Below are 22,397 nucleotides of genomic sequence, written 5' to 3' on the forward strand. Positions count from 1 at the left end.
AATTCTGAAGAGTTCTTACATCTGCCTCTCCTGACAGCAACAAGTTACATGACCCCTGCCAGCTCCAGAGGACTCCTCCACATAGATTGATGAAGAATGGCAGAAGGATGTGGCAAAGCAGCTGGATCTGTATCAAATGCAGCCTTTCATTAGTGGTTCTCTACACCTTTCTGTCCCAGAGGCATCCTCCACCTACCATGCCTCTTTGGCCAAGGTCTGCCTCCTCCATTTTGCAACATACCATGGATAAGGAGTGAGGAGCTGGTGCCAGGAAGCATGGTGGGCTCAAAGCTACTCTTAAACAGCTCAAATCATCCAATGGACCCAGACAGCAGCATGGTACCAGCTCACACAGAGCCACCACAGCAGACAAGGCCCCCAGCTATGTCCCACAGTCACCAGCTTGCTCTGTTAACTGAGGACAGGTGGGGAACTGCTGCAGCATCCTTTAGCGACGTCCCTGAGAGGGCTTGGGAAGTTCCTCCACCAAGATCTGACAGGTCCTGACACTCAAGTGACACTACAGGAGTCTCCTGGAGGACTGTGCTTGCAGCACTGCCATTATAAAACTCCTCTGTCTGTGAACCTGACAGCTTCCAATGGAACAATCAAAGGGGCCCTGCTCTACACAAAGACACTTTCCATTTGCACTGCTCAAAACAGACCAAACATGAGACATTTTCCACCAAATAATTTTTTCCCTTTCTCACAGAGATGCAGTCACCACAAAATCCCCTAACTCCTTTTTTCTGCCTTTTCAGACCATTTTTAAGGCTTCTCATGGGTGAGGATCCAGGGTGCTGTCAGGACTATAAAAACACAGAGCAGATTTGGAGGGGGCCTGTTGGTACAAGCCACGTTGAACTGCAGGGCTCAACAGGACAAACTCGAGACAAACTACAGTTTGAACCAGCCAAACTAGAGCTGGTCAGACACCAATCCTACTGCACAGCTATCAGACTTAGAAGCAGTTTGGCAGCAAAAGCTTCGAAAGCAGAAGCACCCAAGTAAGCAGAAATCTCCATCTGATGGTTAGAAAATAGTCATAAAATGGTTTGGGGTGGAAAGGCCCTCAAAGATGATCTAGTTCCAATCCCCTGGCATTGGCAGGGATATCTTCCACGAGACCAACTTGCTTTAACTCAAACCACTTACTACAAATCCATCCAACATTTCCAGTACTCTTGCACCCAATAGCACTGCAGGAACTCCCACCCAGAACCATTTATTTGAGTTTCCTCAAAACATTTTGTGTTGCAGATGTCCCCAAGACCAGCGAGGCTGGGTGACCTGCACAGTCACAGAACAACCCCACTTAAAAAAGAAGTGAGAACAATTGTGGCTTTGGTCTAGTCAGATACTGTCCCCAAAGCCAGCTGTGGCAAAGCTTCATAGAATGGTGGAGGTTGGAAGGGACCTCTGGAGATCACGGAGTCCCCTTGCCACAACAGAGTCACTTAGAGCAAGTCATGCAGGATCATATCCAGACAGGTCATGAAAGTCTCCAGAGAAGGAGACTCTCAAATCTCCCTGCCCCCACCCTCAGACCAACACAATGACTGCAGTCCTGCTAATAAAACCCACATGCTGTTGTCCCCCATGGTATCCCATCAGCCTGGAGGTACTTACACGCTGCTGTCTGTCAGCGACATGGTGTCAGCATCGCTGGACATGCTCTGCTGCTCACTGTCATTGGCACTGGTGGCTGGGGCCAAAGCGTAGCCTGTGTTGACGTAGTAAGGGTTAACAGGCTCTCTCCACGGCCCATGTCTGCAAGAGAAAGGAGAGTCAGATGAGACGGGCAGAACCACAACCATCCTCTGCATCACCAGGCAGAGGGACTTTGTCTGGAGTCCCAGCAGTGGTGACAGGCTACAGAGTAAGCTGTGTTCATGCTAAGCTGCACCAACAAAACCATGAGCAATTTGACTTAAAAGGGAAAGCAAAAGGGAATCCATGGAGTAATGACAATGACACTGAGGGATGAAGAAGAGAGGGAGTAAGACTGTAGGAAGAAGTTGAGATTCTGTTTGGATTTAAGGTGTTTGTGGACTTACTGCTTGACCATGTCATGGGCAAGGCAAGACAGCTAAAAGTGACACCTAGACACCACTTTCCTTAGTCAGAACTGGCTCCTGCTCCTCCAGCTGTGAGGGACGTGCAGCTCACCCAACCTGTGCTTGCCTTTACATCCCTCTTTACTCCAAGGTGTTTGTCAAAGTGGGGAGGCAAAGAAAGTGACTGTTGCTTACAGGCAGTACCTGCAGCTGACCTCAAATGTCACACTTGGCACATCAAATGCTTGCAGATCTCACTAGGAAGGACCCTCTGAGCACACTGGCTCTTCCCATGGACGACCTGCCCAAGGATCCAGAGAGGCGAGTCTGTACACAGCCACACACCCTTTCCTGCACACAGGCTATTCAAGTGCCTGCATGAGCAGCCCAACCTCCTTCTCTTCAGCAAAGTGGCAGGAAAAGAGGCTGCCTGTGCGAGCAGCTTGGGAAGAGAGCTCCTTGCTCAGAAGGAGACCTGCACTAATGGTGAAGCAGCCTGTGAAACAAGCCAGCAAGAGCTCTTCACACTGCCTGCCACTGGCACAGAAAAGCTACTCCTGCCAAAGTGCCTCCAGCTCTGCTGCACCACAGCAGAGGGTCAGGTCAGGCAGGTGTCTCCTTGTTACTGCAGTCATTCTGCAGTCTGCCAGAAGGAGGAACGAGCTGAAGCACTCCCACCGACACAGCATCATTTAATCCCCTGCTTTCCCTGCCTACCCCTCTGCTTGAAGAGCTGCATTTGCAAGATACCTTGAAGCTGATGAATGCTTGGGGTTTTCAAGTGCTGATACCAGCTCTGAAAGTCAGAGCTCTGTTTGAATGCAGATCATGAAGCTCATCAGCAAGACCTTTTACACAGCAATTCAGTAACTAGCACCTGGTTGCTGTGGTTTGCAACAGACCTGGAGCAAATACCTCCAGAGGAGGACATATCACACAGTCTGTGCTTCTCTGCTCTGCTGGGAAAAGCTCTTCTGGCTGCACTGCAGTGGTCAAAGTCCTGCAAACAACAGAGGCAGTCCTGGCCCTGCTGAGTTTACATTTAGATAAGACATGGAAACCTATGAGAAGTGCACAGATGGAAGGATCAGAGGGGAAGAAGACACCAGCAAAGGAAGAGTTGGCAGCTCCTGCACATTTGTGCCAGGTACAACCACAGGACAGCCACGGCGTGAGCTGGGACCAGCAAAAAATCCACTCCAGGTGGCTTTCAGAACCATTTCTGTCTCTGTAGTTCCTGGCCTCTCCAGAGGACTGTGCTGCAGAGAGAGAGTTCTTCCCAATGAGGACTCAGGCAAGAGCCTGGTCACAACTGTTGTAAGTAGCCAGCATTACACACTTCAGCATGTACACAAGAGGGATTAGTTCATTTCAGCTCTGTCTCTCATACATCAATGTGAATATAAACTTTTGGTAAGTGTAAGGAGGTGAAAGCTGTGCAGGGTTTCAAAGCAATCCTAACAGGTTCCAGTACTTTGGAGAACCCATCTGTATTCAATCCTTCCCCCAACATCCCCCCTCCCTGACAGCTCTCTTCAGCTGGCTCCTGTCACTATTTGAATGTTTTGTGCCGTGCCTCTGAAGAACTCTTTCAACATCTATTAGGAAGAAAACATTAAAGGAACATGGAGTCTAACAAAAAAAAAAAAAAAAAAAAGGTCACTTCTGATCTGGGAGGGGAGGTGGCTTTAAAAAGGGCTCCAGGCACACTCAGAGAGATTTGAAATGTCAGCTCCAAACCTCACAGGCCGAGCTCCACGCACTGCTAAGGCGATAAAAGGGAAGGGGAACATTTAAAGTCCGACTGCACAATAATTCCGAGAGACTTCTGGATTCTGCTTTATTTTATTTTTGTTAGACAGAAAGAGATGAAGGGTTTGAAACGAACACAGAGCACTTCATACATGGCAGAAATAAAGCTGCAGGGCTCTTGTGAGCGCTCGGTTGCTCAGCCCTCAAAATAATCACATACGGAACAATGACAGCAGAGATCAGAGCGACCCGAGCAAGGCAACCTGACCGACTGCCTCGTCTTTGCATAAAGCCCTCTGCTGATCACTCTGAGTTCTGGTCATGATGACAAGAGTCAAAACTGTGGAAGAAAAATCAGCGAGCATCTCCTTAGGGCATTCTTCTCCCTGTTCAGGATTTATACTGCATGCGGTTTGGTCGCATCCCGTCCGCAGACCTCTCACTCCTCGGAGCACTTAGAACACCAGCACCAGCAGATCTTGGAGCTCCAATGAAAGGGAGGAGAGAGCTGAGGTCTCTTTCAGTGCTCTTGCCCTAGCTGGAGCTCCCACCACATCTCTAAGGACATCCTTTCCCTTCCAGCCTGGGATGCCCAATATCCTTCACACAACTTCATCTGATGGCTACTGCCATGCTAAGTTGAAGTTGCCAACTCCCCAGTTCAGGCCAAGCATGCAACACTTTGCTCTGTGCAAACACCCAGTGCTGCATGTCCTGGGGAACTGCTTCACTTTCAGCATCCATGGTGGAATGAAGACCTCACAGATCCTGCCTGCAAAGCCAAACCCAGTGGCACTCCCTCGGGTTCTCAGCAGTTAGCTACCTCCTTCGGTGATAACTCTTCAGCAAGCATGGGAAACAAACCCTAACACAAGAAGGAAGCTTTCTTGGAGGCAAAGGGCCTCTGGGCAACTCATTCCTGCTGAATTAAAAGTTCCACTGGAGGGAATAAGTTGCACAATACTCTACTAGCAGGTCTGAGAGCCATGGTCTTCCCAGGTCTGCTAGCAGTTCCAGTGTGGCTGGAGCAGCTCCCCATCTGACAGGGACAGATCAGATCCATCAGCTTTCATTGCTACCATGCTCATTTGGTGCTAGCATCAAATTTTTATGACACTGACTTTCTCTGGAAGAAAATTTTTACTGATAAGAACTGAAGTGGTGCTAGAACCCAGGCATCCAAGGTCTCCCACCTGCCTCACCCTCAGGGAAGCACATCTCTAAACTAGCTTTTGACATGGTGAGGCACCTCCAGATCCTGGCACTATCAAGGCAGCAGCTGTTAGAGACACTAGACTGGTAAATCTAAGAGATAAAGGCTCATAAAGCTGAAAACCACAAAACTCAAAGGCATTCCACTGACATTCCCCTTCAGCAGCACTGCCAGCGGATTTCCTTTCATGACAGGCTCTGAACCTGTGGTCACCACAGCTTGGGAGAGCAGCTCGTTTTCAACATAAGAGAGAATCTATTTTCTAGACAGGCCTGAGCCACGAGGCAGCTGATAACCACTCAGACCTTGTGAGTTGTCTTGGAAAGCTCCAAGCTGCAAGAGGTCATAGAACCAACCAGGTTGAAAGAGATCTCCAAGATCATCCAGTCCAACCTATCACCCATTCCTGTCCAGTCAACCAGACCATGGCACTAAGTGCCTCATCTAGTCTTTTCTTGAACACCTCCAGGGATGGCGACTCCACCATCTCCCTGAGCAGCCCATTCCAATGGAAATATGATGGGGGGATGTTGGTAGGTCTCAGGGAAGGATACCTCACAATGGGCTCTGCAGAGGCTCAAGAATTTCTCACCAGAGCTGATGGCAGGTCAAGCAGCTGCAACACCCTCTGTCCTCCACAGCAGTGAGGAATCTCATGGTAGGACATGAGGTCTTTCCTCTTTTGGTGGGTGGTGTTTGAGCTGAGAGATGGTGCCCAAAGATCACAGGCCAGGGCTGCAACTCAGCAAGGCTCCATTACAGAGCTTCTGTGCTCCCACCCTGTTTTTTCACACCAACCTCTGACGACTTAGTTCAAACATTACATCGTTGTGTTTCTGAAGAGGACTCTTTGCAGAGCCTCATTTGCAGGAAGAAACCAAAGCTACAGACTACTCTTTCGTGTCTCTGGTCAGAGAATCACTTAAGTTGGAAAAGAACTTTCAGATTCTGCCTTCATGACTGGGAGGATGCAGTCCAAGCACAGACATCCTTCAGCTCATTATTTTCACATCTCCCATTTAGCATGGAAAAAAAAAAAAGCCCTTTAAAAAAGTTACATACTTCCATCCAGGGAAATAAAAACCTACCAAAATCACACAACAGTGGGGGTTGGAAGTGACCTCTGGAGATCATCCAGCCCAAACCCCCCTGCCAAGGCAGGGTTAACTAGAGAAGGTAACACAGGGACACCTCCAAGCAGGCTTGGAATGTCTCCAGAGATGAGGAGTCCACCACTTCTCTGGGCAGCTTGTTCCAAGCCTCCATCAGCCTTAAATTAAAGAAGTTCCTCCTAATGTTTAGATGGAACTTCTAATGTTCCAGGTTTGTGCCCCTTACCCCTTGTCCTGCCACTGGGCACTACTGCACAAGGCCTGGTCCCATCCTCCTGACACCCACCCTTGAAGCATTGATGAAATCCCCCCAGGGCTGCTCTTCTCCAGACTAAAAAGCTATGATTCTCAGTCTCTCCTCATCACAGAGATGTTCCAGTCCCCTCAGCATCTTCACAGCCCTTTGCTGTACCCTCTCCAGTAAGTCTCTGTCTTGGCACCTGGCTGGGTCTCTGGCTGGCCAGACACAATCAGATCTTCCAGCAAGCGACTGTCACATCCTTCACCCCATTCCATGATCACAACCAGTCAAGCAAATGAAAGCCTGCAGATGTGAGCTTGTGATGTAGAAGCCGAGCAAATCCCTGCAGCACGTTTCAAGAGCATATGCTGCCAAGAGTGCCTGAGTGGCAGGGTCACCTTTAAACAAGGGATCAGAGCAGCAACCACCAGGATTCTGACACTAATCTTACAAGCTGAACAGAAAAAGTCTCCCTCTCCAATCCGTGACACCAACAACCAACATGAAAGTTGCACTATACTGAGCATAAAACTATTAGAAATGTGTTTGGGGATGATGTGAAAGCTTTGGGACATCACCACTAATTCTTGGAGCTAAGAACAAAACGTCTATGAGGATGTAAAGCTAAAAACCTTTACTCCTGACTTGATTTAACTTGCACTGAAGATGCAAAATCTGCTCAAGAGGTTGAACCTGGGGATTTAATTCATCATTTGATTGCAGATCCTTGGGGTTGCTCTGCTTAAAACTCTTCCAGTTTCTGCTGTGCACCTCAACTTCATCGCTGCCAACGCTGAACTAATCACACATGTTCTAGGCAAGGGCAGCTCCTTCAAAGATCACATCAATCCTGGACAAGTTAATCTGTTCTTTGAGGTCTCCAGATGGCTCTTGCCAACAAAGTTCACTTGCAGCCCTGCAGCCGGAAAGTGCGGTGGCCTCGGCGCTCTGCGGAGCATTACAAAGGAGCCAGATCAAAGCTGCCTCTTACAAAAAAATGAAATCTGAGGTTTGAAAAGCAACAGCAGCCTGTCACTTGTAGGCTTAAAGATGACTTCTGCATGCTCCAGCTATCAGGGAATTTATGATTACAGCCTGGCTTTTAAAAGCTGATGAAAAAGGCGAAGCTCTTTAGCTCTCCTTGCCTCTGCAAAGCTCTGTCTTGGTCTGTGCTCATTCATCCTCCCACGCTGGAGGGAGAAGGGAAATAAATAACAATGTAACTAGAAGCACAGATAAGGGCTCCTCTCTTTTATTCTAGGGCGTTTAACCCCATTTTGGGACTACACAGAGATTATTTTATGGGAGCTGCAGTAATTACTGTGAGGTATTAAAGTACAGTTACAAAAGCTCAGTCCAAGAGCTCCAAGCTCCTCACTCCTTTGCACTTATCAAGGACATTCTAACTCTCAGGAAGGACTAAGGTACAGAAGATGCATTAACTGGAATCAAGAGACCATGAATTACTGCAAGGTGGGTGAGAAAAGTGGTTCAGAAATTGTCAGGATCTAGGATTGAAGCTGCAATACAGGAAATTTCACAGGCAAATAACAGCTAGATGGGCTACATATTGGGGCTGTGCTGTCCTATCACCACCCCAGCTTTGTTTGGAAAAGGTTTCAGACAACAGAATGCAACCACCACGTTCCAAGGAAACTGCAGAACAAGTCCCTCAAGATTTCACCTGCCCATGCATCTACAAAAGAGCTCCTCCTTCCCTGCAGAGCCAAGGCTGTGCTCGTTCTCTGCCCCAGTGCAATGCTTCATCCACTGCTTAGAGATCTAAAATCAAAACCGTGAAATCCGACACACACAATGAAGTTGACTCCTTCCCAGAAACAATGCATGTCTTCCTCAGAATAAGACCAACTCTCCCCCTCCCTCCCCATTTATTTAGCAGCTCAATGCATAATAAATGAGAAAATATGGGCACCACAATGTCTGCTCACAGATGAGCAGAGCCCTTGGACCACCCTCCTGACATCAAGTAAGCATCACAGCAGGTTGTGCTGCTCCAAGTGTGCTACCTTGGGGCCAGCTGGCTCTCTATCATGGACATGGGCACACAGGGCTGATCATGGAGTCCCCTTCTCCATGCTTACACTGAGAGCTGTGGAGAATTTGGCAACAGGCTGATAGGTGAGAGCTTCCTGCTCTGCTTAGGGGCTTCTCAGCCCAAAAGGCCACTTGTGTTTAATACAAGTGACTTATCCACACACACATCCACGTTCATGGGGATAAGCACACACACAGGAGCCAGCTCCCAGCTCTCTGCTTTTCTGGGTGACTCCCCTAGGTAAAGTGGGGTGAGTGGAGAGAAACACCACACTCTGGAGATCTTTGTGTGGGCTCCTCTGCCCCACGCTCACCTCCCCTGGAGAGGCAGACAGGGCAGATGGGAAGAAGCAGTGGAGGACATGGTTCTGTCCCAAAGGGGCACTGTTGGTGTGAAAACACCAGCAAGGGCCCAGCCTTCAGAGGTCTCCAGGTGATGCCAAGTGAGCAATCGCCTGTTCCCTGTCCTGCCTGTATATAGCAGCCCCCTATCTTGCACAGTGAGGCCCTTCCTCAAACTAATGACTTCCGAATGCCTGCCTCTGAGGCAGGGCAGTGAAGGGAACCCAGGTTTGTACCCAGGTCTGCTCAGAGCCTCCAAGAGGCAGCAGCTCCACTTAAAAACACCTCTGCCTGCAAACTATCCAATTAATTCTGGGATTTCCACAGCTTTTCTTCATTATTCTTCATCTCAATCAAACCACAAATTTACTTAATGACTAAAGCAGGCCAGTGAGTATCTTGTTTTCCAGACAGCAGGAGCCTTTTAACGGGATCCAGGTTTTCAGGACACAAGTTCACCTAACGCCAGGTGAGGGAGAAGGTCCAGATCTGACGTGTGCTGGATGGGGTTTTTAACCTTACCCATAGCCCTCAGCATCACAGCTGGGGTATTTTGGAGCCCTGAGCCCAAGGAGAGGCACTGAGCAGGGTGAGGAGAAGTACAATAAGAACACTGTGTTCCAGGAACGATTGGATAAAGGCAGGAGCATGCTTTTGGCTAGCAGGATTCAGCACTCCAGCTCCGTCTGCTGCTTTTCTTCTCCCTCTAAAGCAACATTGTTTGTCCACGCTTCTCTGAAATGGAAAGTATTTCCTCTGGCCTGCCCGTTCCAAGGAGAGATCTGAGGAGGCCTGGCACAACCAGGCAGAACTGGGGATTCTCCAATGCCTTGATGTTTCTTTGCCAAATTTTCTGCTCAACAAAAAGGGCTTACAAAAAAAAAAAAGTAAAATCAGGAGCAGATTTCTTTGCAAGCTCAGAAACCTAAGACTGGGGCCGGTAGGATGAGTAAGTTTTTGGACAGGAACACAGCATCCAGCTTTGGCAAACAACTCCAGATCATTCCCCTCCTTCCTATGCACCTATGTAGCCTCTGCAGCGTTCAAGAACACGTGGTGGGGCAGGGCAAGGGTAATGACAGGTACATGGGGGAACATGCTGGGGGACAGGAGCCACTGGAATCGAAGTGGACAGGACAGCATCCGAGCTCAGTCCTTGCTGATATCACTTTGCTATGGAGGCACGAACCCCAGCTCAGCAGTCCACTGTCTGAGTCTCCTCAGGGATAAATTTCCTGATCTGTAAGTCACAAGAGTGGTGTTGTTGAGGGATGAAAGAAACAGGGGAGATGTAGCTCAAGGGGCCCCTCTGCTCAGGGACTGGTGGCAGCTCTGATGTTAGACTGCCTGCTGCTATTGTAGGGCCATGATGCCTAAGCTGAGCTGCACCACCACAGACTCGCCAGCCTCACCTGATTCCTCTTCAAAACAATGGTATGAAACTCAATATTCATCACCAATTTACTGCAAACAAACTTGGTACTTAAATGAAATTACATATCTGGGTGGCAGACGAAACCAGTTGATGTAGTATTTTGAACTTCTGAGGACCCAGACTTAGCATCTCAAAACCACACAGGTTTGCTCCTGAAGCCTTTTGAAGTAGCCCTCCTAATGACTAGGTGGGGAGGATTAGCAATAATCCTGCACAAGAAAAGACTTCATTTCACTGAGCAGGGTCTGTCTCACCACTGAAATGAAGAGGTCTGCCTCCAAAGCAGAGCTGCTCACTGGTGTCTTAACTCCTACAGAAAGGATGCAAGAAACCCCAAGTGAACAAGAACCTTTGAGGTGACTGAACTCCAACCTCAGCTGGTAACCAAACCAAACACATGGAGGGCTGGCAAGGGCTGGCAGAGATAAAGCTGAGAGGCAGGATTAAATAGAGCTCCCAGAGGGGAGATTCAGCTGATTAGAAACATCCTAATCGTCTCTCTCTGTGTATATTAAAGGTCAAGAAATGGGATCAGATATTGGCAGCACATGAAAAAACATCTCAGTCAAGCAAAAGACCTTCACAGAGATGTTTCGTACCTTGGCATTAGAAATTCCTCCAAAGCCTGATTTAACTTCACTTCTATCTTGGGAACACATTTAAAGTTAAGAGACCATTAGATTTGGACAGAAAAGAAGATTCTCCCTGCCAGAAGACTTCTTCTGCCTGCAATCAGTGCTTTATAATGAGCAGGAGCTCACAGGTGTCAGCTGCCAGCACCCATGACAGATAAGTAGGTCTAAGAAGAGCAGCACCATGAAACAGCTTCTCCAGCAGTGCCATGGAGTCTCCCAAGCTGCCCAGAGGAAGCTGCTGAAGGACACCTGTTGGATCACATGAACAAAAGTCAGGTTGTAGCAAAACCAAAATACTGGCAAGCTACAAACTGCCTTTAAACTTGCTCTGTCACTTGCTGCTCAGCTCTGCAGAGATGTCAGCACTAAAGCAAATGCAGAAATCCTAACCTAGGCTTCTGGGCTCTAGAGGGAGCTTGCAATCTAACGTTCCCTTGTCAGCTCACACTGACCTGGCTACTGAACACAGCGGTTGAGGTGAGGGTGGAGTGAGTCATGCTCTGACAAAGGTCCATTAGAGGCTGACAGGAATGACAAATCCCCTGAAGAACTGCAGCAACGACAAGTAGAAGGAATGAAGCACACATGTCTGAGGCAGGCAGATGTTGTTAAAAAGGATCTTTCCTTTCCTAATTATTTTTTTCTTCTTTATGGAGTAGCAGCCTGACAGCAGCTAGTGTGCTGCTGTCCCCAGAACACAGGCACAGAGGGAAGGTAGGCTTGTGAAGATGCTCCAGCAGCCTTCCCTTTGAGTAAGGATTGCAGGAAGTTTTCCTTAGAAGGTGCAGAATGAAGTATTCTGTCACAGTCCTGGGTTTGAGGCAACCACTGAACCCTGCATGTCCAGCCAGATCCAAAAGTCATCAATCACTGTACTGAGGCCACACAAAGTCCTACTTAAAAATGACAAATCAGCAGATTTGGCTTCTCACTTCTGGGGTTGGACTTTGACAAATGGAACTAAAGTTGGTGACTGAGTGGCAAATCAAAGGCAAAGAATTCGTTAGAGAGAGAGAGATGGAGATCAGCACCCAAAGCAGCTGGCACAGGTCAGTCAGCAATGTCCCTTTACTGCCCATACCTTGATTGTACCTAGAAGGACTATGCTGGGCATGCTCCACTCCTGACATCTCTAGAGGTATTCACTAAATAGTCTGAGGTGCAAGAACCAGCTCACTTTATTTAAATGGACATTAAGATGTAGTGGAAAACATCTAAAGGAGATAGGGCATGAAAATATTTGAATACATAAAGGAGCTGCTCACAAACAAACTGCACAGGAGCTCACAAGGGTGGGTCACTGCAACACCAGAAGGTCCAGCTAAACGCCAGAGATGAGAAGCAGGCCAGTTTGAGTGCCAGGGCAGCCACAGAGAGGCTGATCTATGCAAACAGTCCATATACACCTGCAGTCCACCCCACCACTCCATTTGGTTACTGCTCAGGAAAGTCCTGTGCTTCTTTTCTCTTCTTCCACCTCACACCCAGTGCAGCCTGACTTCCAGAACTCTGCTGGGTTTTGTTGTTATTTTTCCTTTATGGAATTTCTCTGGCTTGGTTCTCATCCATTGGACCAGGCAGGTATTTGGACTTTTACCTCTATGACACGAATTCCACAGCATCTTTTCATCTGGGATGTGTTACTGTGAGGGCATGGATCAAGTACTACACTCATCTAAGTTGTAGAAGAGCTGTTGGAGCTTTGGTTTCACTCCTACCTATCTCTATGCAATTCAAAGCAGCTGATGATTCCATTTAGGAATAAGGAGTGACAAAGCCAGCAATATGCTCTTCATTCTGAAGAAATTAGCCACTGTTCAGAGAAAGCACAGAAGGCCAGATGATCAGACTCTGAATCTCTGATGATCTGGTTTTAGTCCCTCCAGAAGTTCTGAGTACAAGGTATCTGCTGACACCCAACCAAATTCGTGACAGAGGCCTCAAAGACACTGAATTAGTGCAAATGGGGAGATGTGGAGAAATTCTTGAGTGCTCTGAATAGCAGCAAGGCTGTGGCCAAATGTTAGCAGAAAATGTACATGGAGAAGAGATCTTACAACCAACTCAGCTGCTCCAGCTCCACCTTGCCAGGCACCAAGTTCAGCATGGGTCCAGGGCAAAAGCCACATTTTGGGAGCCCCAGTGCTGACATCTGATTCCATTCTGCACTTTGGATAGCAGTGGATGGGCCCTGAATCATCTGTAGTCATGATATGTTGCTGTTCCCCTACAGCAGGAGCAGAGCACCATGGCCAGGTGCTGCAGTCACCCCAAACTCCAGAATCAGCAGCAACAAGAACTGCAGTTTTCAGGCAGTGCAATCTTAGCTACGAACATCATCAGAGCAAATACTCTTGTCAGATGCTCTGACTTCCACAATCTTTGACCATCTCCTACAGAGCTGATGCAGTTGTCACAAGCTTGTAATTTAATCAAGCTAGATGTATCCTCACATGGACAGCAAAAGGCATGTGGATGCTCCCTCCCTGGAGGTCCTCAAGGCCAGGCTGAATGAGGCCTTGAGCAACCTGGTGGGAGGTGTCCATACCTGTGCCAGGGGATTGGAACTGGATGATCTTTAAGATCCTTTCCAACCCAAACCATTCTATGAATCTGGCTTCAAGTTGCCAGCACCACTCCCATCTCCAACACCCTACTTGCCAAGTGATACAACCCTGCTTCAAAGTCAGAGAGCTGGAAGGTTATCAATGGGAAGCCAACTGTAAGGCTCTGACATATGCAAAACAACCAATTTCCTACCCCTCTGTTTTTGCTAAAAACTTGCCAAAACAAATCAGCTGTAGGCAGAATCTCAGCGTGGAAGAACACAAATCAACCCAGTCTGACAAAACCAGGAGCAACTCCAACAAAGCTTGACAGAAGGGGGAAAGTGAGGCAAGCATGACTGCAAACCTTGTTGCCGGCTCTGCCTATGCACCATCACTGTTAGTCCCTGCAGGACTCCACGAGTCAGAATGTCCCTGGCAAACATCCTGGTGGTGATGCTGGTGGAAGCTCCCATCCCTGAATCCCATGCATGAAAACATGGGATGAATTAACCTCAACATGCAGGAGTTTGGGACACTGGTGGCTGAGCCTGTATACCTCTGCACCTCCATCTGCAAGACACCACTGCGACACGACACAACAGCAACTGGCTGCCAACTTCTGCTGCTGGCACCATGGCACATTCAGAAGAGAAAGAATAGGATCTGACAGCAGTTCTTATATCAGGAATGATCTCTCTTGACTGTGCTTATCCATGACAGGTTGTAAAAAAATTTGTGCTGGGGAGGATTAAGTTGGAAATGAGGAACAATTTCTTTGTTGCAAGAGTGGTCAGGCATTGGAACAGGCTGCCCAGGGAGGTGGTGGAGTCCCCATCCCTGGGCGTGTTCAAAAAATGCATGGCCATGGCACTTGGGGACATGGTTTAACTGCCATGATGGTGTTGGGTTGATGATGTTGGAGGTAGGTCAAAACAAATCTGAGATTCCATGAAAATCCACACTGTGAGTAATGAGAGACTCTCCTGCATGCTATGTGCATGCTGCTAACACAGCAGCTGCTCAATGGCACCATCTCCTCTGCTGCAGATGGTAACAGATGTCTGTGCATGCTGCAGATGTGTCTGCTGGGCAGCTTTAAACAAACAATAAAGGGAGGGATGAATTCCACCCTTGGTGACTCCATGTGCAGGACTATTTTGTTACCTGCCTGCAGGCAGCAGGTTGACAGCCAGGTGGGACTGCTTGATGAAGGACCATAATTGCTGACCTTCTGCTTCACAAGTGCTCCCAGTCTTACCAGTGGGTGTCTGCCTCAGTCCAGATGAGCAATCAGAATAACTAATCAGGCTGCTCTCCAGCAGCAAGGCAGAGGGCTTTCCCAAGCAGCTGTTTCCTGATGCCAGCCTCACAAATCTCCCTCCAGGGCGTAATCTCTGGGAGCAGTTTGGAACAGGCTGGGACAAAGAACTATCTGCACATTTCCTTGACTAGGGCCAACCTCAGGAGACAGAGAGCTGGGCAGTGAGCAGCTGCCTCTCAGGAAGAAGAATCTTCACATACTCTGGAAAAGCAGCTGCACCCAAAAAACCCTTCTGAGGGTATTCTCTGCTGCAAGCAGAGGAGATATGGGGCCGCAAGAGGTCTCAGGACACCACTCACAAAGATTTGGGCCTCATTCTCAGGAAGACCACTGCTGAGGAAGACTTCTGCAAGTTCAGAGCAAGCTGGAAGTGATGCCACTCTGACACCGACCTTCACTGAACATATGGCAAGAATGCAGAGGAGTGAGGAAAGCTCCAGTGCAGCGCCTGCTGCTCAGCTGCTGCTCTTAGGCAGGAGATGTTTCAATCAGTCCTAAAGAGGACCAAGGACTCTGATTCAGTCAGCAGGAGAGTATGTGCCGGTGACCATCAGACCCTAGGAAAAGCTTTTCTGATCCCGATCAACGCCACTCTCCCAAGAACTAGCAAGCCAAACGTCGCCTGCCTGGTTGAAATTCACACCAGGAGGTCTGGCTGAACAGCACTAAGGAAGAGGTCTCTTCAGACACAAGTCTGAAACGTGTGGGACTTTTAGTTCTAGAGCACGAAAAGATTTTGACCCAGTTTCAGATTTTAAGTCCATCTCCTAAACAAAAGCAGCTGAAGTTTAAATGAGCCAGTTCTGCAGATCATTATGCTGCTATTGCACAATTCCTTCTAATCCCTGAAGTGTGGAAGATGTGCCAACGCCAACCCCGGCACATCTCTGTCATTTCAGCTGGACTTCCACCCTTCCCACGAAACATTTCATCCTGCTAAACCATTCTTGACAAACGCCAAACACTAAAAGCTCCCAAATATTTATTGAAGTTTCTCTGGCCACACTATCACAAGTGTCTAAGATCCTACTCTCAGCTGGAGAGCTATCCAGAGCAGAGGTCTCCAAATCTTTCAGCCTAATAAACATCACAAAGGCTCCCTGAGTCCTTACAAGTAGCAAGGGAGAGATTGTTTGTGCCACAAAAGGAACAGAAATGACCAGCCATCCCCTGCTGGCTCTTCTCCTCCTCTAAGAACTTGGGCTAATCCTCTCCACCCTACAGTCCTCAAAAAACAATGTACCAAGGAAAGGGAGCAACCACTATGCATACTGATTCCCTTCCCAGCTCCGGCGTGGCTCCTTGAGGACCACTGCCAGCCAACTGTGTAGAGCAGCCCCCTTTGAGATGCTGTGCAAAGGCAGGAGGTTGCTTTTCATCCCACTTTCTTGGGGAATGCCCAAAGAAACTACCAGGCTGTTTGCAGCTCTCCTTGGCTCATGCAACAGCAAAGCTCTTTCCACAACCATTCTGGATCTCCAAAGCCAAGCAGATAGGGCTGTGGAACCTGCAGCCACTCTTGGACCCACTCTGAGCCAGCAGGATAAGCATCTTGGGCTTCTCTAAACATGTCAGACAGGTCCAAAGAACACATCTCTATTTCTCTTCCAGTAGCAGCTACCCTTTAGGTGAGGAGGTGCACATGCTGCCTGCAGGGAGCAAGAGCCCAAGGTACCAATGGAAAAGGGGGAACCATATCCTCATAACCATGGGGATATGGCAGCTGCCAAAGCCACCTCTGTGGCTCAACTGTGCCAAGGCCAACCCTGAGGTGTCTCCAAAAGAAGCTGAGAAGGTAACATTCTAAAGCTATAAAAGAAGGTTTTACTGCTGCTGACTAGCTGGGACATGCAAAACACATTGCAGGGAACTCTGCATGATTTCCTTAGCAAACACAAAGCCACCTCTGGGTTGAATTAAGAGAACAATAGCAGCTCATCGGCTGGCCCTTTCCATCACATGTCTCTTCAACTTACCATACTAGTAAATACTTAAAGCAACTTGGAGATATATTTTTCATCTGAAGAGCTTCAGGTTATTAACACATGAGATTACAATGAGAATAACCCAGAAGGCAGCCCATGCCTGATGCTCTTCATTAAATGACTACATCTAAACCATCAGCACTCAGCCAGCCTCCCTCTCTTCTGGAAAACTACTTATGATCAAGTGACTGTTTGCCTGATCTAGCCCAAGCCAGCACTCTGCAGCTCTGCTGAGACTCAAGGGGACAGACTTCTGGCACAGAACACAATCCCACCTCGCTGCCCAAGCTTGGAGCCGTAGGAGAGCTGTAGGCCTCTCGAGTTGTCCAGGGGAAGATGTGCTCAGGCTCAGATCAACCTGAAAAGGCACAAATCCCTAATGCTAACCACATTTCAAACGCTGGACCATGGCTCCAGCTCCCCAAATAACAGAACAATAGACACCAAAGAGGAAAAGCAGAAAGTGCAGCTTGGGGAAGCTTGCCATGGCATGCTGGCTGGAAGTGTTCTGGGACTAAAACCTGCTGCAGCCAGGCTGGGGCTCAGCACACCAAGGCTGGTGAGGAAGGGATGGCTTCCCCCTTCAGAGCTGCCTGCTAGTCCATCCTCCTCCATTCACGTCTCATCTCTGGCACCGTGTCTGTGCTGCTCACTCACCCCAAAGAGAGAGGGATGAGAATAGGTGAGCAGAAGGGACAGAGACAACGTGGAGATAAGGTTGGGAAGGAGAGACTTCAAAAGTCACACAGCAGGTTCCAGCTCTGAATGTCTTTGCAATGGGCACCCCTGCAGTGACTTCAGGCTCCAGAGTTGCTTCAAGCTTGTTTTATGCTTAACCATTTTTAAGACTTTGCTTTGCAAAACAACCAGGGAGGTGAGCAGAGATGCTGCTGCTTTAAAGCTGGTGTGAGGAGCTGCCTGCCTACTGCTCATGGCTTCAATTACAGATTTGCCACAGGACACCAGCACAAATGATAAGGCAGCAGTGCCCTGGCTTAACCTTTGTCAAAGAATTCCCAATCTTCTCCAAGATTAGATTTTTGTTCTTCCTAACTGCCAGCCCAACAGGCCACCTAGACTGCAGGGGCCAGCCCCACAGACACAAATTAATTACATCAGCTCTAATTCACACCTCTGGATGCTGTTTGAAGCCATTCTTGAAGTGCTTCTACAGAAGACAGTTGGGAGAACAAAAAACACCAGCTGGTTGTGAGCCACATTGAAATACAGCTTTCTGCTGTGGAAAGAGCAGTGCCCAGGTTAAACCCCAACATTCCCACAGGGAAATTCAGGCAGATGCAGGTTGTTCCAGTACTGGTCTGCACCAAGCAGCCTGCAGAGTCCAACCAGACGCCTTTAGGACCTGCAACTGCAGCAATGGCATGGCTGTAAGGCCATCTGAGCTCATCCTTTCATCAGTCCACAGCCCCAAATCCAGTCCTTTTCCCCCCTCACCAAGGGCTCACAGGCAGAGGAATTTCCCAACTGCTGCAGACAGACATCCCTGCTCACCGTCCAGCCATGCCAACAGGGAGCTGAAACATCTCTGAGGACGATACTGTTCCTTGAGGGCTGGAAAATCCTCCCCCTACTGCAAACCACAACACCCTCCTCCCCTGGCAGCCCAGCAAGTGGGGGCCTTCAGACACCACCACTGTGCAAGCAACATGAGAAGTGCCTCTGCTACAACCACCTTTGCAAAACGACCTTGAGGTGAACAAGGTCAAGCTGCTGCTGAGTCTCTGGAGAGCAAGCTTGACATGGTCACTTAGGGCAGCAGCAGCAGACCTGTGGGTAGGACAAGGCCAGGTAACTGCAGTCACTGCCACTGCAGTGCATCACAAGGAAGTTGTGACAGATTCGGTCAACCCCAGGCAGGTGCTGCACTGCTTTCAATGCCAAGGGACAAACTCATTGTCCTTTGATTCTCTGAGAAGAATCTGAGCAGCTGGGCTTGCTCAGAGAAGGAGCTGCCCATCGCACAGGGTGATGGCTGCAGCAAGAGGAGACCCAGCTATGCCCAAGTAGTTGGCACTGCCAAAGCCATGCAGAGCCTGGTCCTAACTCACACCACTACAACATCCAAAGGGAAATCTCCATGCTTCAGTCCTTTCCTCAGTTCCTTCCTGCTCCTTCAACCTGGGGATTACAGAGAGAGTATCACCAGCAGCTTACTGATGGATGGGCAAAACCTTTCCCCATACCAGCTCATCAAGCACCCAGAGGCCGGTGAGCAGAGTGGCCCCAGGCTCATCCTGCTGGAATGGCAGGGCAGGAATGCTGGTGGCTTTCTGCTTCCCAGTCAGCAAGGTGGCAGGAGCTCGATGGGGGAGACAAATTTTAGCCATTTTTGCAGGTTCAGTATTCCTGAAGCCACCACGTGCTGCGCAGGAACAAGGTCCAAGCCAATCAGAAGATCTACAAAGAGCCCAGCGCTGAGAACTAATTGCTGCAGATAAACCTACTCCTTATCTTCAATGCTTTTCCCTGACCCTCTGGTGCAGGGCAGCTCTCCTCTGAATACAAACGTGGGCTGTTTACCCAGGGTGGGACTTCCATGAGGGCTTGCAGGTGTGTCAAGGCAAGGTCAGGAAGGAGAGAGGAATTTTTTAGGGTCTTAATTACTGTTTTTTTTTAAGGCCAAGAGCTACAGCCTGGCACAGGAAGCTTTCAATCCCTCAGATTACTCTCTTGATCCGCAAGAGAAGCATGAAACTGGAAGTCAAACACAGGCTGGGAACAAAGGTTCCAAGTTAAATATGTTAATCAATCAGACAATTGGAGTGAAAATGCTGCTCAGCGTCTCCAAAGAGGCTTGCAGAGGTTAGGTGGGGATGAGAAAATAAGCATCTTGCCTGGGTGAGAAATGCAGGTCCCAGGCCCACCATCTTCACTGGCATTTCCCGGGCCTCTACCATGAATCAGAGCTGCTTGACCTCCAGAAATACACAGTTTGAACTGTAGAGCAGTAGCTAGGTAGATAGACCCCTGTGATCTACCTCCTCCAGGCCTTCCAAAATCAAGCTGCTGCCTTTGGAGAGGTTTATTTGGGGTGGCAGAGCCCTCTACACACATGCAAGGATCACGCAGCTCCAAGCCTGGGCAAGGATGGTGACCACCTCTCCTTGCATGTGTGTCTCCTGCCATGGCCCATTGCAGCAGACCACCACCACAATGCTGGCCAAGCAAAGCCAAACTCCTCTTTGCACAGCCTGGGAAGAATCCCAGCAGGTTCAGCTGTGGCTACTCCCTGCCTGCCCTCTCCCATGGACTCGCAGCGCAGTTCCCCACTGCTGCTGGACACCAGCTCGATGCCCCACTCGAGTTACTGCAGCCTCTCCAGCCTGCCAAGGGATTGCTGGGCATGAAGAAAGCACTTGTGGAGTTCACTGTGTTTTACTGGGCAAGTGGAACAAATTTCATCAGCCCTACAAGTCCATTCTGGTTTCTATTTATACCGCAACCACTCGGTGCAGCGCTGGGGAGCAGCAGGAACAGGTGATGTCATGCTCTGGACAAACAGCAGTGGGAAAAGCAAGAGCATTCTCTGGGTTCCTTTGATCATGCCTAAAACAATCAGATCAGAAGTCGCAGATAATCCAATACATGCTGGAGATGAAAGGACTCTGGAGAAATAAATCACCCCAAGTTAGATATTAAGCAAGATTTCTCTCTCAACAACTACCTTATCTGTGGAGAAGGAGCAGTGACCATGTGCTTTCAAAATCCTGCCAGGCAGTTTATTTATTTTTATAATACCATCAAGCCACTCCACCCACTTTTTCAGCAGGAACGTTGCATTACACAACACATCAAAGGGACTTTATGGCCTAAATTAAGCAATAAAATAGTTGAGATTGTGCGTGATGCTGGAAATTGGCCGGCTCCTGGTGCCTGCTGAGATGGGAGGTGAGCACCTCTTGCTCACAGCACCTGAAAAGATCTTGGGGCAGCACGGCCTGAGGTATCAAGGTGTGTGACACTTGCAGTTAACAGACCAAAGCAAATCGAGGCAATCTCAAGCACCAGTATAGGCTAGGCAGTGACTGGCTTGAGAGTAGCCCTGAGGAGAGGGACCTGGGGGTGCTGGTGGAAGAGAAGCTCAGTATGAGCCATCCAACCTAAACCGTCCAATTTAAGGTGTCAGTGTGCTCTTACAGCCCAGAAAGCTAACCAGATGCTGGGCTGCATCAAAAGAACTATGGCCAGCAGGGAGAGGGAAATGATCTTCTGCTCTGTTCTGCACTGGTGAGACTCCCCCTGGAGTACTGCATTCAGTTCTGGAGTCTCTACTACAGGAGGGATATGGATGTGCTGGAGCATGTCCAGAGAAGGGCCTCAGAGGGCTGGAGCACCTCTCCTATGGGGAGAGACAAAGGGAGTTGGGGCTGTTCAGTCTGAAGAGGAGAAGGCTCCAAGGTGACCTTATTGTGGCCTTTCAGTATCTTAAGGGGACCTGCAAGAAAGCTGAGGAGGGACTCTTCCAGATGGGAGGGAATGGAACCAAGCTACAAATGGGCAGATTCAGACTGGATGGTAGGAAGTTGTTCACTGTGAGAGTGGTGAGACCCTGGAACAGGTTGCCTGGGGAGGTGACTGATGCCCCATCCCTGGAGGTGTTTAAGGCCAGGATGAATGAGGCACTAGACAGCCTGATCTAGTGTGAGATGTCCATGCCCATGGCAGGCAGGTTGGAACTAGATGATCTTTGTGGTCCATTCCAACCCTGACTGATTCTGTGATTTCTACAATTCTAATTTCAAGGCCCTCTGTGACTGCTGTAACTCCCTCTTGCCCAGGGCATGGTACCAAGCCATGTCCTGGAATGAAGAGCTGGTACATTAATAGCTATGGTCCTTCATGCCCATGACCTTTAAAGTTTGGTTTATAAACAAACCTCTGTTGGAAGCTGTGGGCATCTTGGATGTGGTTCCCCATCTCTGACATCAAGCCAAACCTTGGGAAAAGGAGATGGGAAAACCCAGTGGAAAGCTGGTGGCAGGTCTGCAGCACAGCCCCACTTCCCACCGCCTACCCATCTCCTGCCTTCTCCCACTTTGGCCAAAATTACATGAAAAAGAGAACAAATTAAAGGCCCTCTTGAAATGTTTTCTGGCTTGTGTGCATTTTCAGTTGAAAACCAGCCAGTGAAAGGAATACTCAGGAGCGGTGTGTGGGTGCTAAGTGTTTATTTTCCAGCTCTGCCTCACGTCCTTACAGAGAGAGGTGAGAAATGAGAGGATACTAAGGGAGGAGAAGGTTAGCAAGTTCCTTGTCCCGGAAAGGTGCAGGGACTAGGCAAAGTTTCCCCTGAAGCAGTTTGGGAGGCAGAAGAAAAGTCACCTTTGCAATGCCACATGAGCTGCGGGATCCACATAGCCTGCTGTGCCTGTCCTTTCCCTTCTGCTCTCAAAACAGGATTTGATTAAGGAAAAAAAGAGGTTTAATTAATTTGGGCCCTATCATGACTTTCTGTGGCCTGACTCAGAGCATTTGATCTCCGAGGGCTGGTGAGAGGTGTTTGAGCCTGCCCCGAGAGCCCCTGGCGCTGCAGCCGAGCACCAACAATGCCTAGACAGAGCCGAGCGCCACTCCTGCAGCTATCAATGGAGCCACTGTTGGCTGCGCTGACTCACAGCCTTCCCTGGGAACTCCTCGGCACCAGCTCCCCATCAAAAGAGTGAAAACCAACCCAAATAA

General features: G+C 48.9%; 2 protein-coding genes across 2 annotated transcripts in view; one reads left to right on the top strand and one right to left on the bottom strand.

Moving 5' to 3' along the window:
* The window catches only part of FAM234A (family with sequence similarity 234 member A), a 274,257-nt gene that overhangs the window by 64,266 nt on the left and 187,594 nt on the right, over positions 1–22,397 (top strand). The gene's annotated exons all lie outside the window — the stretch shown is intronic.
* AXIN1 (axin 1) overlaps positions 1–22,397 on the bottom strand; it is a 68,194-nt gene that overhangs the window by 24,697 nt on the left and 21,100 nt on the right. Inside the window, exon 3 of the mRNA XM_064153290.1 lies at positions 1,630–1,770. Within this exon, the coding sequence (XP_064009360.1) occupies positions 1,630–1,770 (141 nt within the window). The remainder of the gene's footprint in view (positions 1–1,629; positions 1,771–22,397) is intronic.

The sequence above is a fragment of the Pogoniulus pusillus genome, chromosome 13 (assembly GCF_015220805.1).
Source record: "Pogoniulus pusillus isolate bPogPus1 chromosome 13, bPogPus1.pri, whole genome shotgun sequence".
NCBI lineage: Eukaryota > Metazoa > Chordata > Aves > Piciformes > Lybiidae > Pogoniulus > Pogoniulus pusillus.